Source organism: Acomys russatus, chromosome 31 (assembly GCF_903995435.1).
Source record: "Acomys russatus chromosome 31, mAcoRus1.1, whole genome shotgun sequence".
Taxonomy (NCBI): Eukaryota; Metazoa; Chordata; class Mammalia; order Rodentia; family Muridae; genus Acomys; species Acomys russatus.
In genome coordinates, this window is record NC_067167.1 from 22,542,021 (window position 1) to 22,560,509 (window position 18,489).

The following is an 18,489-nucleotide window of genomic DNA, read 5'->3' on the forward strand; positions in this document are numbered from 1 at the left end:
ATGTCACCCCCACACCCTGGCACCCCCACACACACACAAAGGTGATAAGAAGCCCTGTGCATTAAGCAAACTTGTTTGTATTAGCAAAAGACTCAAGAAGGTTTACAGCCCAGACTTATTTTGACCAAGGATTCTACAGTGTAAACGTGACAAACCTCAAAGAGAGCGCCTACTCTCCCTTCCCACCTCCCCCATCCTCCATCTGACTCTTAACTCTGGGTTACGGAACATGGGGATGTGAATAATTACAGTGATGAGCCAAGTGTTAGAAGGAAGCTTCTAGGCGACTGCAGTAGCCTAGAGCCTGGCTGTTGCCAGGCTTGCTCAAAAGCGGTCCTGCTGCTCTCCGCAAAGCAAGTGTTAAACGGCGGCGGGGGCGGGGGGGGGGGGGAGTAATAACTAAATAGATGCTTTCGTGCCGGTCTAATCATAGACAGTGCTAAATCATAAATTTCAGCATGGGCTGGTGATAGCTAGAGCCAGGCTTGTAAAAATAAAGCCGACTTATTGCCACATATTTTGTGCGTGTTTCTACAATTGAGAAAAGCCTGCTATTATTTGGTCTTGGCACGCTCTCGTGGAACTACTGAGAGACATTGTTCTTGGCCACCGCCGTTGGCAGGAGAAACCAAGCTGGTGCGGAGGGCTTAGCCCAGAAACTGGGGTCTTACCCTTTACCTTCATTTTAAATGTTCGGTTTCTGCCAAGACCAGAGGCGGTCCCCAGTTGAGTGGCCTGTGGTGATTTGTTGGTGGTCGGAGTCCCAGCTGCCTAATCTTTTTGTCTTTAAACAATGGAGGGTGGAGTGGGACTTGATGCCAGAAAGAGTCCCTGGGGCCAAAGCAATAAAAGTCAGCCTTGGGCACTGGGTGGGATACAGTTTATTTTTTCACTTTTGTTGTAAAGAGCAGCTAAAGACTGAAAAGGAAAGTCTACTTTCCTCTCTGGCCTTCATAGAAAATTAACCTAGCAGATTCTGTCTCAGAAAAAATGGAATAGCGGATTGTGGTCATCCGGTTAGTATACGAATCCACTGAAAAACGCTAGTTGAAGATGCTTACAACTCTAATACTTGCCAGATGGGTTCGAGTTCTTCCTTGAACTTCCTCTTTTAAAAAAATTAAGGACTATTTTATAAAATTTATTTGTTTATTCACTTTACATCTTGATCGTAGCCTTCCTCTCCCCCTAGTCTCCGCTCCCTCCCCACGCCCCACCCACCCTGCCACACCTCTCCCTCTATTCTCCCTTCTCCTCAGCGGATAGGGATGTCTTCCATGGGTACCAATCCTCTCTGGCACATTAAGTTACTGTAGCACTGTGTGCATCCTCTCTCACTAAGGCCAGACAAAACAGCCGATTTTGGGGAGCAGGATCCAAAGGGAGGCATCAGACTCAGTTGTTGGGGGATCCACAGGAAGACCAAGATATACATCTGCTACATGTGTGCAGGGGGCCTAGGACCAGTCCATGCATGCTTTTTATTGGTGGTTCCGTCTCTGTGAGCCCCCACCACCCCAGGTTAGTTGACTCTGTGGATCTTCTTGTGGAGTCTTTGCCTCCTCCGGCTCGCTCAATCGTTCTTCCAACTCTTCCATAGGACCCCCTCATCCTTAGGACTCCCGAGCTTTGTCTAATGTTTGGCTGTGGGTCTCTGCATCCAGCTTAGGAATACCTGAATGAATGCGGCTAGGTATTTCATTTACCCATCAGTTACTATACAAAGAATGGACTTGGGGTTGCTGTGCAGCCTAATGTGTGTATCTGCCCGTAAACCAGAAGATGCTGGAGTAAATTCTTCATCATTTTCAATTAGAGTAAATTATATACACACAGTCACAGGGTTTTTTTTAATTTTTAATTTGGAAATGCCTTTAGTTGTACAGAATAATTGCAAGAATATTCGAAGAACGCCATATGCTCTATTCCAGATTCAACTATTTTTTTCATTTGCTTTATCAAAACCTTTTCTGTATAAATATTATATTATTTTTCCAAGTAAATTGTATACATCATGGCCCTTTGCTTCTAAATACTTTAGTACATGTTTCTTAAATAGGGAAGTATTATCTTACCTCTATCAGCAACATATTTTAAACTGTAGTAAAATTAACAGTAATCATTATAGTTTAATGTATTGGCTTTCTTCAATTTTATTTTTTAGTTTTTCATTTCTATTCCTCCGGTAAAGGTCCATTCTAGGACCATGACTTACATTTGAATTTTTAAAGATTTCTTTCTATTACTTTAAATTGTGTGCACATGCACATGCAAGCAAGAGTGCACGCATAGGTGCAGGTACTCCTGGAGGCTAGAGCTATTGCTAGACATGGGTGCTGAGAACTGAACTTGGGTCCTGGAAGAGAAACACATCTCTTAACTGCTGAGCCATCATTCCAGTAGGTGATTTTAATATAGTGATTTCCCCAAAGATGTCTAGTCCAGCTTATTTATCTGGCTAAGGGGACTTTGAAGAAGTACTTCAGTTATGATTTTTGAGGTGGGAAGATTAGCCTGGATTATCAACTGTACTCATTCAATGCACTTACACCTGCATCAAGAAATCAGATGTGTCTGAGATAGAGAGGGAGATTTGCAGATGCTCTTCTGCTAGCTTTGAAAATGGAAGCAGGAGCAGCAGGAATAGTGACGAGTGGCCTGTTGCAGTTGGGAAAGGCACAGCGAATTTCTCCCTCACATGTCTGGCCCCAAGAACTGTAAAATGAACTTGGTCTTGTTTACCAGCTTGGTGGTAATTTGTTCTAGCTGCAGTAGGAAAGCAACAGATCATATCTTAAAGTCCCCCTCAAAAGTCCCTTAGTCTTAGTCTTTATGGCACTGAAATTTTTGAAGGAGCCACTTGAAAAAGCATTCCCTTTCAAACATGGCTAATGGTTCCTACTAAATGCTGTAGAATTCATGCATTCTGAGTCATGATGTCATGTGATGACACCTACTCTGATTGTCTCTCCCAGAGCATGCAGGGGATGACATACTGCAAGGCTATTTGTTTCTTCCACCTGGTTAATATGTTCAGCTGATTTCTGTGCATTTACTTATTAACAGTCTTAGAGACATATTAAACTCATGTGACCATCCTGCTCCTTATCCAAATTTTGTAACCACTGATCTTTATTACCTACACTAATCTTTGCTGTTTCATGGTTTTTGTTTTTGTTTCTTTGGGGGCTTAGGATCAAACTCAGGATTGTGCATATGCCAGGCACACAGAGGCATATTCCCAGTTCCTAAAGCATTTTTAAAAGGAACAACTAAGAGGGAATTGATTGATTGAGGACTTCTATTATTACTGAGAGAGTACGCCTTTTAGCTGTCTTTATCTGTAGCCTTCCTTGGGTATCCACAGCCTCACTTTGAGGCTGTTACCATTTTCTTTCATCTGACTCTGGGTTCTTTTTTTTTTCCTTTGTCATTCCAGGACTTATTATTGGATCCTTTGTTTCTCTGGTTGACAGAGTGACTTAAAAGTAATTATACAATGGCAGATCTAGTCCTCCTTCAAATATGCTGACTGACATCTTACTCATCTTCAGAAACAGGAAAAGTTGTATTGCAGCACTGGTTCAGAATCCAGTTTCCTGAGAGCTTATGGGGCTATTTGATGAATCCTCTTTCCCTAGCTTACAAACTTTATAAGATGAAAACTCTACATGCACGTTGTTGTCTTACGTTGTGCTCTTCTACACCTGCAGTGCCTTCTGGATGGTAGGATGCTTAATACATATTTAATAGAAGGATGCAAAGAAAGGAAGTAGGAGCACGCCCTGATGTGTATCACTTGTCATTTCCTTGGTTCCCAAGGTGACTGTGAAGTCTGGGTACCTGTAATTCACTACACACTATCTGAACCTAGATGCTGCTGCTATCTCTTCTTTATACTTGTGCACACTTCATGACATCTTGGCTGTAAGAGTTCTTAACTGTGCATTTGAGCCTTCTATTCTATTTGTATTGAGTCGTTTCTGTTCAAGAACCATCTCAGTGTTCCAGTTTGCCAAAGGCTGAGGGCCAAGTCCCTAAACCTGTTGTTTATAAAACTCCCTAATCTTGCCTCATCCTAGCCTCGCCATTGTAACACCTGTTTTCCCCTACATCAGCTCACCACCCAAGCCTGAGGCATCACTGCCCCCTAATGTGGTCCTGCTTGTTCTCAACGCCTGTGCTGTGCTGAGTGTTGCTCACCTTTGCCACAGGTGGCCTTTCATCTGCCCACATACCCTACCATGGACTTGTGGCTGTTTTAGAACTCAATATGTCTTGGTTACCAGCTCTTTTAACAGCAGATTAAGGTCTCCTTTTTATACAAGGCCATCATCTATGCCTCTAGACTGTGCTTTCTCTCCCCTCTTTAATATGAGACCATAGGAAATTAATGCCACGTGTAGACTGAGTGGAGTATCTTGATTGGTGGTCAGCAACAGTCTGCTGAGGGCATGTTGTCTTTTAGCTGATTATCTCTTGATTTCTGTAGAAGTTCCTAAAAAGCATTCATTGTGGGTAGATCAGTGTATTACTTATAGGGCAACTGAAGAGCGTGTATGGTATGTGCCCCTTTCACGGTGTTGTAAGGAATAATTAAGATATTTATAAAAGAGCTATGCATGATGTACATCTAACAACTCTCATCATCTTTGCTATTATTGTCAGGGTGATGATAACTTGGTAACTTTGAGATAGGCTCTGGTGGTGTAGCCCGGGCTGGTCTTAAGCGCGAAGTCCTCCTGCCTCTCAGCCTCCCAGTGCTGCTGGTACACTGATGTGCCACTGTTCCCAGATGCCATGGCTATGCTGTTACGTTTTGTTTGTTTGTTCTATTTTTAACTATAGAAAAGACGGGGATGGCCTCTTTCACCTTGTTGTGTTCCTCTCCGTTCTCTATATGATTCTTTGCATATAGTACTTACTAAAAAATAAACAAAAACAAACAAACAAAATAAAAAACCTTACCAGACAGCATTTCCCTGTAGTGAAAATGCCAAGTTTGTGAGTACTGAAGAAGCCCATCTTGCCACACTAATAAGGACTTTTATGATCCTTTTTTTTAACCATGGTGAACTCCAGATTAACCAGGAAAAGGGAGAGGAAGAGAAAAGGGAAAACAGGGGCAGGGGAGAAAAGGAAGGAAGGTAGGTCCCATTGTTGTAGGATGCTACAGAACCTCCCTGCCAAGGGCCTGGGCGTGTGCAAAGCTCCTAGGTTTCCCTTTCCTAACCCTACCCTAACCTGCCTGATTCTGCGCAGATTGTCCCATGTCTGTGCAGAACGCTTCTTCATTGTTCCACAATTGTCTCAGAGCATGAAACGACACACTACAGTTTGAACCTGGCTCAAAGACTAATTATAGCTCCTATCACCACTACCAATTGTTGGAGGGATTTTTCTTACTGTTTTTTTTTTGTGAGTCAGGTGTACACCATCATCTAAGCCATGGCCTAGCAAAACATGTCACTGTACATATGGATTTAGATGGTCTACCTCTATGAGAAGGGACTATTTACTATAGAAAATAAATTTGGCTAAGTAAAGGAGTGTGCCCATTGCTTTATCTACTTTTACCTTTCATTTAGGATAAAAGTATTACTTTTTAATTTTGATTTCACTTTATTGAAGCAGGGACTTGTGTAGCCTAGGAAGTCCTTAAGCTCAGTGTAAAGCCAACAATTACCTTAAAGTCCACATCTTCCTACCTCGTCCTCTGAAGTACTAGGATTATAGCTCCATAGCACCAATACCCCACCTTAAGAAAGTTGTTTTAAAAAAAAAGGAAGGAAGGAAAGAAGGAAGGGATAAAGAAGAAAGAAAAAAGATCAAAAGGAAGGAAAGAAAATAGATAAACCAATATTTTGAATAATGGTTTACATAGCTTTTTAGCGTATTCACCTACGGCACTAGGGCTCAACTCAATAAATGAGGTTGAGACACAGTTTAGAACATGTAGGCCAAATTGCTGTCTGATAGAAAGGAAAGAACCACATGTAATCTTCAATTGTTGAGTAGCCACATTAAAAAAAAAAGTTTAAAAGAACAGATGCAATTGAGCACAATTAACTGTAATTAGCTTACAATATGCCACATACAACCATTTACTTTGCAATTAATAGAAAATTACCTGTAGAATATTGTACCATCCTTACATTATTGGAAATCCACTACATATTTCAAAGCTATAGCAAATTCTACCTCAGGCACTAAGTGTTCATCGTGGTATGGGGCAATAAATAGCCACCAGTAGGATTAGACTCCACATTTGCCAGCATAGATTAGACAGATCCCTTCATTTTACAGATGGAGGAAGTGAAGCAGTAAATGAATTGACTCACCTAGAATTCATTCAAAGTGAGGTGACAGGGACTAAGGGCTGGTTTTACCCATCCTTGTAATGTATCCTCTCTTGCTATGTTGGGTGTGGCTCGAGGGGGCCACTGATAGGCCTGTCCCAAGAAATAGCATGAATTTATGCCCATACCACTCGGGTTGATTACCATCTTAGTTAGATTGAATATTGTCCATCCCTTTAATTTGGAAGAAAATGCAAAATTAGTGCTAATAACCCAAATGAGTTGTTCAGGGGAGGACCAGACAGCGTCATCCCCAAACCCTGATCATCGAGAAGGAGTTATGCTTTGGGAAGTCTATACTAGCCATGTCAAGACATAATATTTTACAAAGTACTTTTAGAGGAAAATTCAGATTTGCCCACCCATAGGATTATATTGCCATTGCCATGAATTAGAGACTGCGTGAATACTTGTTGTGAATACCATTGAAAGTTTACCAGCTGGGGCTTTTCTCCCTCAGAATCTGATTGATATTGGCCTTATAGCAAATTTAGGCTCAGTAAGATAGCGCATAGCTATCTGACAGTGACCACAGAGAGACTGTAAGTCTGAGATGGATGTACAATAATGTGTCAGATTCTGAGAGGACACAATATGCCAGACTTAGCAAAACCTCAAGGTATTTCTACCATGTTTTCTTCATGCATGGCTCAAATTACCCAGTTTTGATACTGCAGGGTGGCTGCATCACACATCTTAGAGAATCCATTCATCTTCTTTCTAGCATTTTCTTGGTCTTAGGAATGCATGGGGATTTTCATCACTGCCCCTCCAAAGCAGTGGTATTCCTACTTGTGTTTAGATTACTGATAATTATATTTGTCTTTCATTGTATCTTTTACTTAGCCATGTAGTAAAATCACAGGACAGTGATTTTATATTAAAATCCTTAAGGAAGTTCATAGCTAAATCGTTAGTGCTACTCATCTGCTCATCGTCCTAAGATGTTGGTTTAATGCCTTGAAGTCAATTAGCATTCTAGATTAACGCATGTTACAAATATATAGGAGTAGGGAACACACACTGTTCCAGTAGTCTCACACAGGCCCGCTCCAATTAACCCAGAAAATGGAAGTCAGAAGGTGCCAGAAGGGGAGAGATTATATGAAGCACGGAGTCAAAAAAATTTTTTTCAGGCAAATTTTCCTACTCAAAGCTGTCTTTAATTCTTCCTTTGATAGCTGTATCTATGGATTGGAGGAGGGGGAGTCAAATTACAAGCTATTATGAAATGTGAAAGCTGTGTGTTTTCTCTTTCACACTTTGTGTTACTGTTAACTTTCCTGATCCTTCGCATTGTGTCAGCGAAAGAGAACATTCTATCTTATGTTCTTCTTATGACTGTTGTAAGTTAATATTTGCTTTAAAGTACTTTAAGTTTTAAACTGGCCTCTGAAAGATAAGAAGCAGTGATAACGCCATTTTAAGGCAAAGGAAAAAGGATGCCGTTTGTGAATTTGACAACACTTAATCATCTATTTCATAATCATAATCTTGGAAGAATTGAAACACAGAGAGCTCCCTCCTATCATCTCACAAATGAAATACTTAGTCCATTGTGCTTTGTTTCCTTTGCAAATCATTGACTATATTTAATTAAGAAGAAAAATAGAAGGACAAGAAACTGCTTGATGTTCTAGTCAAAACTGGTTTCCCTCCGTCCCCTCCCCCAGGCAAGAAGGTCAAAAGAGGCCAAAAGTGAACGTGATCTGCTTACTTTGTCTCCTGAGTAGATCCAGGAGTCTTAAAAAGCTTTTGCATAGCTGAGTAAACAAATTAATGAATTTATAGGACTGAGTTAAAGGTACAATCTTTTCAAGAAAATTATGGTAAAAAAAAAAATAATGACTGTTGGATAAAATATAATAGCAAGGGATTAGAAATATGTGAGCTTTTAATAGGATGCCCAAGAGTTTATAGCAAGCTTGGTGTTTGGTGGCATGTTTCTCTTACCCTAGTACTTTGGGAGACTGAGGCAGGAGGATCACAAGGTGGCAGCTCACGTGTCCTTCATATCAAGGTCCTGTCTGTACAGCAGAATGGGATATGGGGACAATAAGGGAAGAAATAAATGAATGGATTCATGTCAAAAATTGTTATTATTAAGACAAGTTGTCCGTGTGTTTGAGAGGATAAACCTTGGGAACCCCTATCTCAGACTTGATTTAAGCCTCTGAAAATGAGAGAAGCTATAACTAAATAGAAAGGAGAAGATGAATTGTCCTAAATACCGAAACACAAAAAGCCAAACACAAGGGACAGTAAATCTGGAACTCCCCAGGTTAAAATAAGAAATGAATGAGCACCGTCCTCTACTGTGACTAGGGGGCTTTGTGGGGCACAGACAGAGAGAAGAGAGAAAGAATACTTTCCTAAAGGAACAAGCACAGGATAAAAGGAGTGCCTCACTTCAAAACAAGGGAATTTAATTGTGTCGGAGTACCCAAGAGGATAGGCAAGAATATTGGCGACATGAGACATGACATACAGAGAGTTTAAAATCATACATTCAACCTGTTATCATTGAAAAGTGGCTTGGCTGAGACCGATTGTGCGTGTTGGTGAGGGCTACACTGCTGTGTGAATACTACTTAAAGTATGTGCTGTGGGCCATCCTATCAGGCAGCAGTTGTAAATGTGCGACCACACATTTGTAAAAGTAGCTCAGAAGGCTGCTGCCTCAAAGGAGTTAGCACTGCCCAAATAGGAGAGAGCCTTAACAGTGAGTCAGCATGAAGGAGCTTTGAAGGGAATTCCTTTCCTGAAACCAGGGCCAACATTCGAAAAGGTTTGATGATGTTTAATGGTTGTCTCTAGGAATTGGAGCATACCAATCTTTGTATAAACCAAATTCCTTTTTGTTGTTGTTGTTGCTAGATTATGTTAGTTAAAACTGTTATGTGAAACAAATATATAATAACTCTGTAAATTATAATAAATGAATTAATCACTCAAGTCCCCCCCCCCCCGCGGGTAAGTAGAGAAATCAAATTTATTAGCTTGACTCATTTTGTGTGACATTAATTATCGTGAGTACTCTGATAATAAAGAATTCAAGTTTTGAAGAACAATTGAGCAAATAAATATATCAACCCAGACAAAAAAATTCTATCTTTCTCATTAGTAGAGCCTTCTTGAAAAGTAGTCCATTAAGCAAAACATACTCAATTTATTATTACATTTTCAGTGTTGTAATAACATTTCTAGAGTACCAGGCGAGACAGGTGCATGTTCACAGCTATAGCCTCTGGGAGTTGGAGGCAGAGGAGCAGGAGTGTAGAATCAGTCTAGGCTGCTTAGCAGGTTCAAGACTATCCTTAGCTACAGTGTAAACCACTGCCTCAACAAGTCGAGGGCTGAGCATCATTCTCAGTGTAAAAGTGCTCAGCTGGCAGAAGCAAAGCCCTGAGGTTGATCCCTGGTACTTGGAGGGTGAGTGTTTTGGTAGCAATGTGCTTTGCCGCCATACTCTGCATAATAGCCTTGATTTTTATGGAGATAAAGATATATTTTACAGAGTGCAAAATAGTTACTCTTTTGGGGTTTTTCCAAGAGTGATAACCTGGAATGTAGTGTATTTTTGTAATTCTTTTTTTTTTTTTTTTAAGGGATTTTTTAAGTATTTACGTTGATGAGTGTTTACTTGCATGTATGTGCAGTATATGTCTACCAGATGCTAGAAGAGGTCCCTGGGTCCCCTGCCGTTGGAGTGAGAGGTGATCGTGAGCTGTCCTGAGGATGCTGGGAAGTAAACCTAAGGCCTCTACAGAAGCAACGAGTGCTCTTAACCACTGAGTCCTTTCTCTAGCCCCCAGTTAATTTCCTTCATCCATATATCCCTTTAGCACATAATTTCAGAGCAATGACCAGATACCCCAGAATGCTCTAGGCTATAGAGGCACCACAGAGAGCAAGACCTTTTAAAAATGTTGCCTTTATGCAACTTACATTCAAATTATGCAAACTATCTCCATAATTTTCATGCTGTACGTGTGCGATATGTGATTCAGAATTTAAGCAGTTAGGTCTGGTTCCAGCTTCCAATATCTCTATCTAACAAATGGGCAGAACTAGCTTCACGAGTTAGGCCCGTGCTTGGATTAGCATTCTGCTATCACAACCTTGAAATTTTAAATAGTTTTTGAGTAAATTGTGGCATGATAATTTTCAACAAGAAATACACTTTCATTTTGCAGTCCCTCCCACATATAGCAAAGCTGGTGCTGCCCACCAGATCTCAAGCCACATCCCTACCCATGTAAACCTATCTAGTCAGAAGCCGTGAAAACTGTCGAGACCTTTGGGTTAATTTATTTTAGACTTGGGAGTTCCTACAGAGCTAAGATTCCCTTTCCTAAAAATTTCTGGTAACCCCATCTGTATCCAGTGTTCTTTGAAAACACAGTGAGTAAACCATAAGTAATCTTCCATAGAATTAAAGTGGATTAGTTCGTGAACACTGTGTGGGGTAAGAACCGGCTTTCTGTTCTTTTCATTTTCTTCGGTGGTAGGACAAAATCATTGACCGTTTCCTTGGATCTCAACGCATTTGTTTATTTTGAAACGGATGTTAAATCTGACTTGAGCAAAACAAGAATTGACCTGCTGGGTTCTGAGGACATTCTTTGTCCTGCAGTCAGCGACTAAAGCACTGGCAGACATGAAGAGCTCTCTGACTTTGCCATACTTATTAATAGATGCTTTCTTTTTTTTTCTTTGAATTTCTTCCAGCCTAGTCATTGCTGGCTACGAGACATGGTAATACAATTGTCACTCAGCCTGACTACTCTTCTGGACAAGTTTTCCAATATTTCTGAAGGCTTGAGTAATTACTCAATCATAGACAAACTTGGGAAAATAGTGGATGACCTCGTGGAATGCATGGAAGAAAACGCACCTAAGGTAACCTGTGAATCACAACCTCTTTTTTGGGGGGGTCCAGTTACCCTTTCCCAGGGGTCACATATCTGGTATGCAGGATATCTGATATTACATTACAAGTCATAACAGTATCAAAATACCATTATGAAATAGCAATAAAAATGATTTATGGTTGAGGGTCACCACAACATGAAGAATTGTGTTAAAGTTTACAGCATTAGGAAGGTTAATAGCCACTGACCTAATTGAATAAAGGGCTCAGCTAGCTTAATGCTCTCTTTCCTTGGCACTCTTGTCATGTTAATAATCTCTTCATGACAGTTTACCATTGCGGTTGTTTTACTTTCTGATTTCTGAATTTAGACCATACTTTGAAATTCACAGTTTCTCAGCACTGCCTTATCTATGCACATCATGCTACTATTGCAGAGAGAATGCCACTTCATTTATAACAAGGAGGAATCCTCCCCTCCCCCCAAAAAAAAACCAAAAACCAGTTACATCACAAAGTTATCACAAAGGAAATAGCATATGTATTGAAGATTTAAAGATGACTTGTGTTTAAGAAATGGCAGTGTTGGGTAAATCATTACAAATAACAAAGAATGTGCATTTACTAGCCATGGCCATTTTACTAGAACCCAAGAAATTATATGTGTGTGCTATTAATATTATAGAATATTAATTCTTTCTGTGTTTTTAACATAGAGCTATGGTTTGATTCATTAAACCTTATATAAGTTAGTCATACTATTATTTTCTTTATGATGTGTTTCTGTCATCTGATATTGTTCATAAGATATGCTAACTTTCATATACATAACATTAGTTGGTTGTTTTTGCTATTTATAGAGTATTCCATTATAATTAAGGTTGTGACTACTTATTAAGCCACTCATCCATTGCCTTGATATAAGGATTACAAATACTCCTGGTCAAAGTTTTCTCTGTTTTATGATTATATGTGCAGCAAAGTTTCCTAAGGTATTTTCCTGTGAGTAGAATTTCTAAATCACTGTATAAAAGTTTCCTCTGGGGCTGGGGAAATGGCTCAGCAGTTAAGAGCACTTACTGTTCAGACAAAGACCCAAGTTTAGTTTCTGGAACTCACGCTGAGCAACTCACAAGCCTTGGTAATCCCAACTCCAGCAATATGATGCCCTCTATTGGACTCCATGTGTACCTGCACTCAAACACGCACATACCACCTCTACCACCCCAACACATATGTACACACAATTAAAAAAATAAAACATCAATGGAGTTCCCTTCCATTCATATTTTTGTCTATATTTAGTATGGCAAGATATAAGTTCTTGGAACATATGTTATAGAGCAGCGCCTCTTCAAAGCTAACACTCATACTTTAAGAAGCACTTTTTAAATTCTTAATTATTTAGGGGGGAGGGGATCATTTCATTGTCCTGTTGTTGCGACCTGGTCCTGCCCCATTGTTTATTGCTCCTTCTTTTGCTTTGTTTATTGTCCCCTAGTTGCTTTGGTCATCACTTGAGTCTGTGACTGACCTGATGCCATCGTTATTCTCTTTAACCATTTTGAGTTGTGTCTCTTAGAACAGCTGTCCAAAACCTGTTGGCTGGTAGAGTTCAGATACTTGAGTCTTTGAGAGCGTAGTCAACATCCCATTGTGTTGACATCAGTCAAGTCTATGAATCAGTTGAAAAATAGAATCTATCTTTCTTGTTTGTTTATTTATTTATTTATTTATTTATTTATTATTTGTCTAGAATGTAAAGGAATCAACTAAGAGGCCAGAAACCAGGCTCTTTACTCCTGAAGAATTCTTTAGTATTTTCAATAGATCCATTGATGCCTTCAAGGACTTCATGGTGGCATCTGACACTAGCGATTGTGTGCTTTCTTCAACATTAGGTCCTGAGAAAGGTAAGGCATTTAAGCACTTCCTGTTTAAGCAAACACAGCAAGCTTGCACTTCTGTAAGCCTCTACCTCAGAGTCAACTGAATGTGTTGGTATAGAAAGAACATGTGCGATTTTCTAATTTAAAAAAGGCAAGCATCAATGACTACTAATGCTTATCACCTATCATTAGAGATAGGTCAGTGTCCAAGACAAAACAATACTCAATATTTTTAAATGGAGGAATCATGTGAGTTAACAATAAATGATGGTGCCTCACGTATTTTATCTGACATTTGCTAGTAGAATAGAATTATGTTATTCTTCATCTCCATTGTCCTCAATGCTCATTTCTAATATCTTTTTCATAAGGGTCTAACTCTGAATTTTGAATTCTGATTCCCCACCAGTTCTACCCGAGCTGGGTCCCTGTGATGGAACTAACTTCATTGCTTCCTTTTAAAACATGATGAATTACCAACAGCTTTTCATTATTCACATTTCTTAGCATGTGGATGCATGCAATAAATCATCACTCTACAAGACGATTATGGTGCGTTTCTTGATAAGTCTGTGCAGCAGAGCTGAGTATGAAATAAATAGGAACTGAATAATGTGGATTTGGGAAGCGGACCTGGTACACACTGTGATGTTGAACTTCGCCTTTTGGGGACTCTGTGATTCATATAAATCACCATGTAACACTGACGCTATTGCTTTCTATTTAGATTCCAGAGTCAGTGTCACAAAACCATTTATGTTACCCCCTGTTGCAGCCAGCTCCCTTAGGAATGACAGCAGTAGCAGTAATAGTAAGTACACGTATCTGATTTAATGCATGCAGGGCTCCAAGTAGCCTCTATAGGAGTATTGCATGGACTTGAAGGAAAGCTTATAAATTACTACTAATAATACCACTCTGTTACTGTTATTCCTTGTGTGGTCTTCCTGACAATTTAATATCTGGTTTGTAGAATTGGGTTTCCCTAGTGTTTAAGATAATAATGAAGGAATTAGGTCAGTAAAGTTTCTGCTAAGATTATCTTCAATAAGGCATGAAATTAATTGAAAAAAATATGATAGAGGCCTTCTTTTAAGTCATTGCAAGTTTAAAAAAAACTGTGGAGAATGTCCCTGATCAAAATGGAGCTTTGGAATCTGAAGTGAATGTGCTAACTTTCTGAAAGTCTTAGGATATTTTCAGTTTTGGGTCTCTGTGTTTACTACTGTGTGTTTTGAAATCTGGTGATGCTGTTATTTTACCCAAGAGTGTGGGTTGGACAAGAATGTACTTATTTCTATAAAACTTCAGACCTCTTTACCCAAGAACCCAGGTTCCTGGGAGACTACGTCTTATTTCCAAGACTGTGCAATGGTCATTATCAAGATTATCAAATATACTCTGGTGTCAGTGTTTACAGAGTTATAATAGCTTGTTCAGTTTTTAAAAGAAAAATCTCTGAGACACATGTTTTAGATTTTTTTTCCCATCAAAACTTGACCTGAACTTAAAATAAAGCTGCATATAGCCTTCTATTCTTTTAAAAAAGATCTATGCATTTCACTGTGTAGATGCTGAAAACACTGGATGGAAGGACAGCACCAGAACTCACTGGATGGCAGTCTATGATGTCCGGTGTTTGCAGGACAGTCTTCAGAAACCTTAAGATTCTGAACTGCATGCTTAACACGCCAGAGCTAACAAATTTCAAAAAGGGACCGGGCCTTGTATTCATGTCATCCTCAGGCTTTTCACTCATCTTTTCAAAGAAACCACTTTTAGCATCTCAGGCCCTTCACTTCTGTTTCACTGATATTAATATTTACTATTTCCATCCCCCTTACTTTGCTTTGAACTTACTCAACCTGTCTCAGGTTCTTAAGTTGGAAAATTACATCATTAATTTTCAGCTTACTTCTTTCATTAAAAGGAGAAAATTCCTTTGTCCTGCTGTTACTGTGTGGCACACATTTTTTGCATATTGTGTTTCTATTGTTTTTCAAAAGTATGCATACGTGCATTGGTTTGTTTTTTTTGTTTGTTTGTTTGTTTTGTTTTACTTTTTGTTTTTACACAGAGTCTTAATGTGTAACTAGGTTGGCCTCAAATTGCTATCTGCCTGTCTCAGGCTCTGAAGTGCTGGGGTTACAGGTATGTGGCAGCACACCCAGCTGTCTCTGGTATTGTAATACAATTGCTGTGGCTAAACTTGGACCTGTCACCTTTTCCACTTGCTTTCTTGTTCCAGTTTTTATCCTTTGCTTCTTCGTTCTAGCTCCTTTATTCTGAAAGACCCATTTCATCTCCATTGGATCTTTAATATCTCTTTGTGGTATTTATAGTGATTTTTAGAAACTAAAACATACATCTTAACTTGTAATATTTTTTCCTAGAGTTAATATTGGTGCACTTCAAAGAAAACACAGCCCTTACCTGAACCAATCTATTGTGTTTATAAATGTCATACCCTTAAGTCACAAACTCCCATATATAGCTTTTAAACTGTTGTTCTAAGCAACTATATATCCTTTCAAGTAGAAAGAAATGTGTCACCTTTTATGTTGTTTTCATGCCTTCAATTCATGTTTCTACCTGATGTTAATTCCTTTCAGGAAGTAGAAGCCCTTCTCAATTTCCTGTAGTACAGATCTGTTGGCAACAAATATTTTTCCTTTTCTTTGAGAAATGTTATATTTGCTGCATGTTGTGGTACTTTTTACTAGATAGCAAATTCTGGGTTCGTAAAATTTTGTTTTATTCCTTTGAAGACACCATGATATTTTCCTCCAAAGATATTATATCTCAAATGCCATAGTCACCATTTGTATTGTTTTTTTTCTCCATATGTTTTATACTAGATATACTTCTCCTTATGCTGTCTTTTTAAATTCTTTTTTGAGCAATGTGAAAGATGTTGATAACAGGTGGTTTTCTTTGTATTCATTTTTCTTGATTTTTGACTAGTTTCGTGAGTTTATAAGTTTGGTTTTTTTTTTTTTTCAATTCCAAAGTATTGGAAAATTTGGTCATTGTTTTTGCAATATTTTTTCTTTACTATCTTGTTCCTCTCATTGTGAGATAACCACTGACACATATTTAGTTCAGTTTGGTGTTGTGTTAGGTGTCACAAAAATTTGTATTCTGTTTTTATTTTATCTTTTTTCTTTTCTTCACTTGTGACAAAATTTCACATAGTCCAGGCTAGCCTTTGAAGTCACTGTGTAGCTAGTCTGGCCACACACTTTTAATCCTCTGCCTCTACTTCCTAAGTGAAGGGATTATATATATTAATTTTCTTAAAGTTTTTTTTTACCACATTGATCTCAATGTATAATTTTCACTTCTCTGCTTTCCAGTTCACTGATTCCTTTCTACCACCTCTGAACTGTGTCTTACACTCAAGAGTTTGCTTTCATTTCTAGATTTCATGTTCTAGAATTTCCAATTGAGTTTTCATTTTGTATTTTTGTGCTGAGATTTTTCCAATTTTGTATTAATACATTTTTCTTTTTTGTGTAACATTCTTACTGCCTAATTTGAACATGTATGTCATCTTAGCATTTAATCTCTATAGCTTTTTTTGTCTTCCTGGTTGTGACAAGATATTTCTCTGAACAACGAGTAATTTTTTAAGCATATGCTGTATGTCATGGCTGCTCTATTGTTATATAGCTTCTGAATTTTGTAGCGTTCTTTTAGAGACCATTGGGTTTTGTTGGGTGATTGGTTTGTCTCCTGGTGGATAAGCTTAACCTTCCTCTCTAGGCTTATTTTTAAAACTTGATTATGGACAAGGGGAGGGTAACCTCATTCTGAATGTTAGGGATTTCTGAGTGTAGAGTCTTATGAACACTGAGCAATCTGTGCAGCAGGCGTCCTTGCATTGCTGCAAGAATTAAATCCGTAATGGGTCTCACGGTGTATGTTTCTTTCTGTTAGCAAGTATGTATTTGTACTATTTGTGGGCTAATTTGTCAAAATAGTTGTCTTATATAATATGTCGGGAATTGTAATTATGTACTTTGAGAAGGCTAAAAGCGCAAACTGATCTCCCCACCTCTGACTCCTGAGCACTGGAATTAAAGGTCTCCATCACCATACCCAGCATAAGTTGATATTTTTGAGACAGGATCTCCCTCACCATCATGATTAGAAGCAGCTTACCAACTTTTAAAAAATGTTTATCTACTTACCATCTTCAAAAAAATCTGGATACAAAATCTAAAAGCCATTTCATCCTTTATGTATTTATTTGTTTCTTTGTTTATTCTAGTTTTCCTCTCCTCTTCCATGTTTATTTTGCCCGTTATTCTTTTTGTAAAACAGGTCTTACATGTCACAGCCTGGCTAGATAAAATGTCACTCATAAGTTAGACAACAATGCATAAAACAATCTTCTGTGGGACTCACATTCTAAGAGATATGAACGAAACACCAATGTACAGTACATAAGTATATAAGCATAGAAGTTTCAAAAATGTTTTTACTTGTAGCATAAAGGAAGTTCAAATGTTTGGGGAAGAGTGGTCAGGATAATTTGATAAAAAAAAAAAAAAAAGCACTGTAGTTTGTAGGGATAAGTCTTATAAGCCGTGACAATCAAAGGACCAGGACTTATGAAAGATGTGAATTTGTAGGGAGGAGTCATTGAATGATACACAGGACTACTATTTATCTGAATAGGACTATGCTTATAGCAGTTGTTATTCTCAAACATTTACATTTGAGAGCTGTCTAACCAGTATTGAGATAGTATAGAAAGAGAAAGCCTTGCTTTGTGATCAACTATACATATTCTAGAGATCTATTATGAATCAGAATGCCTGGACGTTTCGTAGCATACTGGGTGACCTTCAGCAAGTTGATTAAACCTTCTAAATCCTTAGTCAATTGGCATCTAATAATCCCCCATCCGCAGGACTTCTGTCAATGTAAATGAGTTAGTATGCAAGCGCATGGGGCCCTACTTAATGTCTAGTAAGACTTAGTCAAGGACTATGAAGACAACTAGGCACCGAGACAATAACACTGTGGGTCAGTGACTCTGATGAGTTTAGGATCCAAATCATTTGTTCGTTTCCCAAGTGCCACGAGAGACATTGTCATGGAGTTCCTAAGCAGGGTAGAGCTCTAAAAGGAAGCCCAGCAAGAGGAACACCATTTTCTGTATTCAGGTGTTTTCCAGACGTTGGCGACTATGATTTGTAACAAATCAGTCCATAGGCTGTTTCAACCACGGGCAGGTTTTAGTAATAACAAAACACAATCCATGCCGCCATGATCCAGGGAATGAGTGTTACTCAGATCCTGTCCAGATCTTCTCTCTTTCCCACAAGGTCTTGGCAGACAACTGCTGTACTAAAGCAGA

The 18,489-nt window shown here is 38.8% G+C and overlaps 1 protein-coding gene across 4 annotated transcripts in view; it reads left to right on the plus strand.

Moving 5' to 3' along the window:
* The window catches only part of Kitlg (KIT ligand), a 79,811-nt gene that overhangs the window by 50,568 nt on the left and 10,754 nt on the right, over positions 1–18,489 (plus strand). For 3 of the 4 annotated variants that reach the window (XM_051172662.1, XM_051172661.1, XM_051172664.1), the window contains exons 4-6: positions 11,091–11,261; positions 12,989–13,145; positions 13,849–13,932. In XM_051172662.1, coding sequence (XP_051028619.1) covers positions 11,091–11,261; positions 12,989–13,145; positions 13,849–13,932 — 412 coding nt within the window. The remainder of the gene's footprint in view (positions 1–11,090; positions 11,262–12,988; positions 13,146–13,848; positions 13,933–18,489) is intronic. The other variant, XM_051172663.1, reaches the window with a different exon arrangement.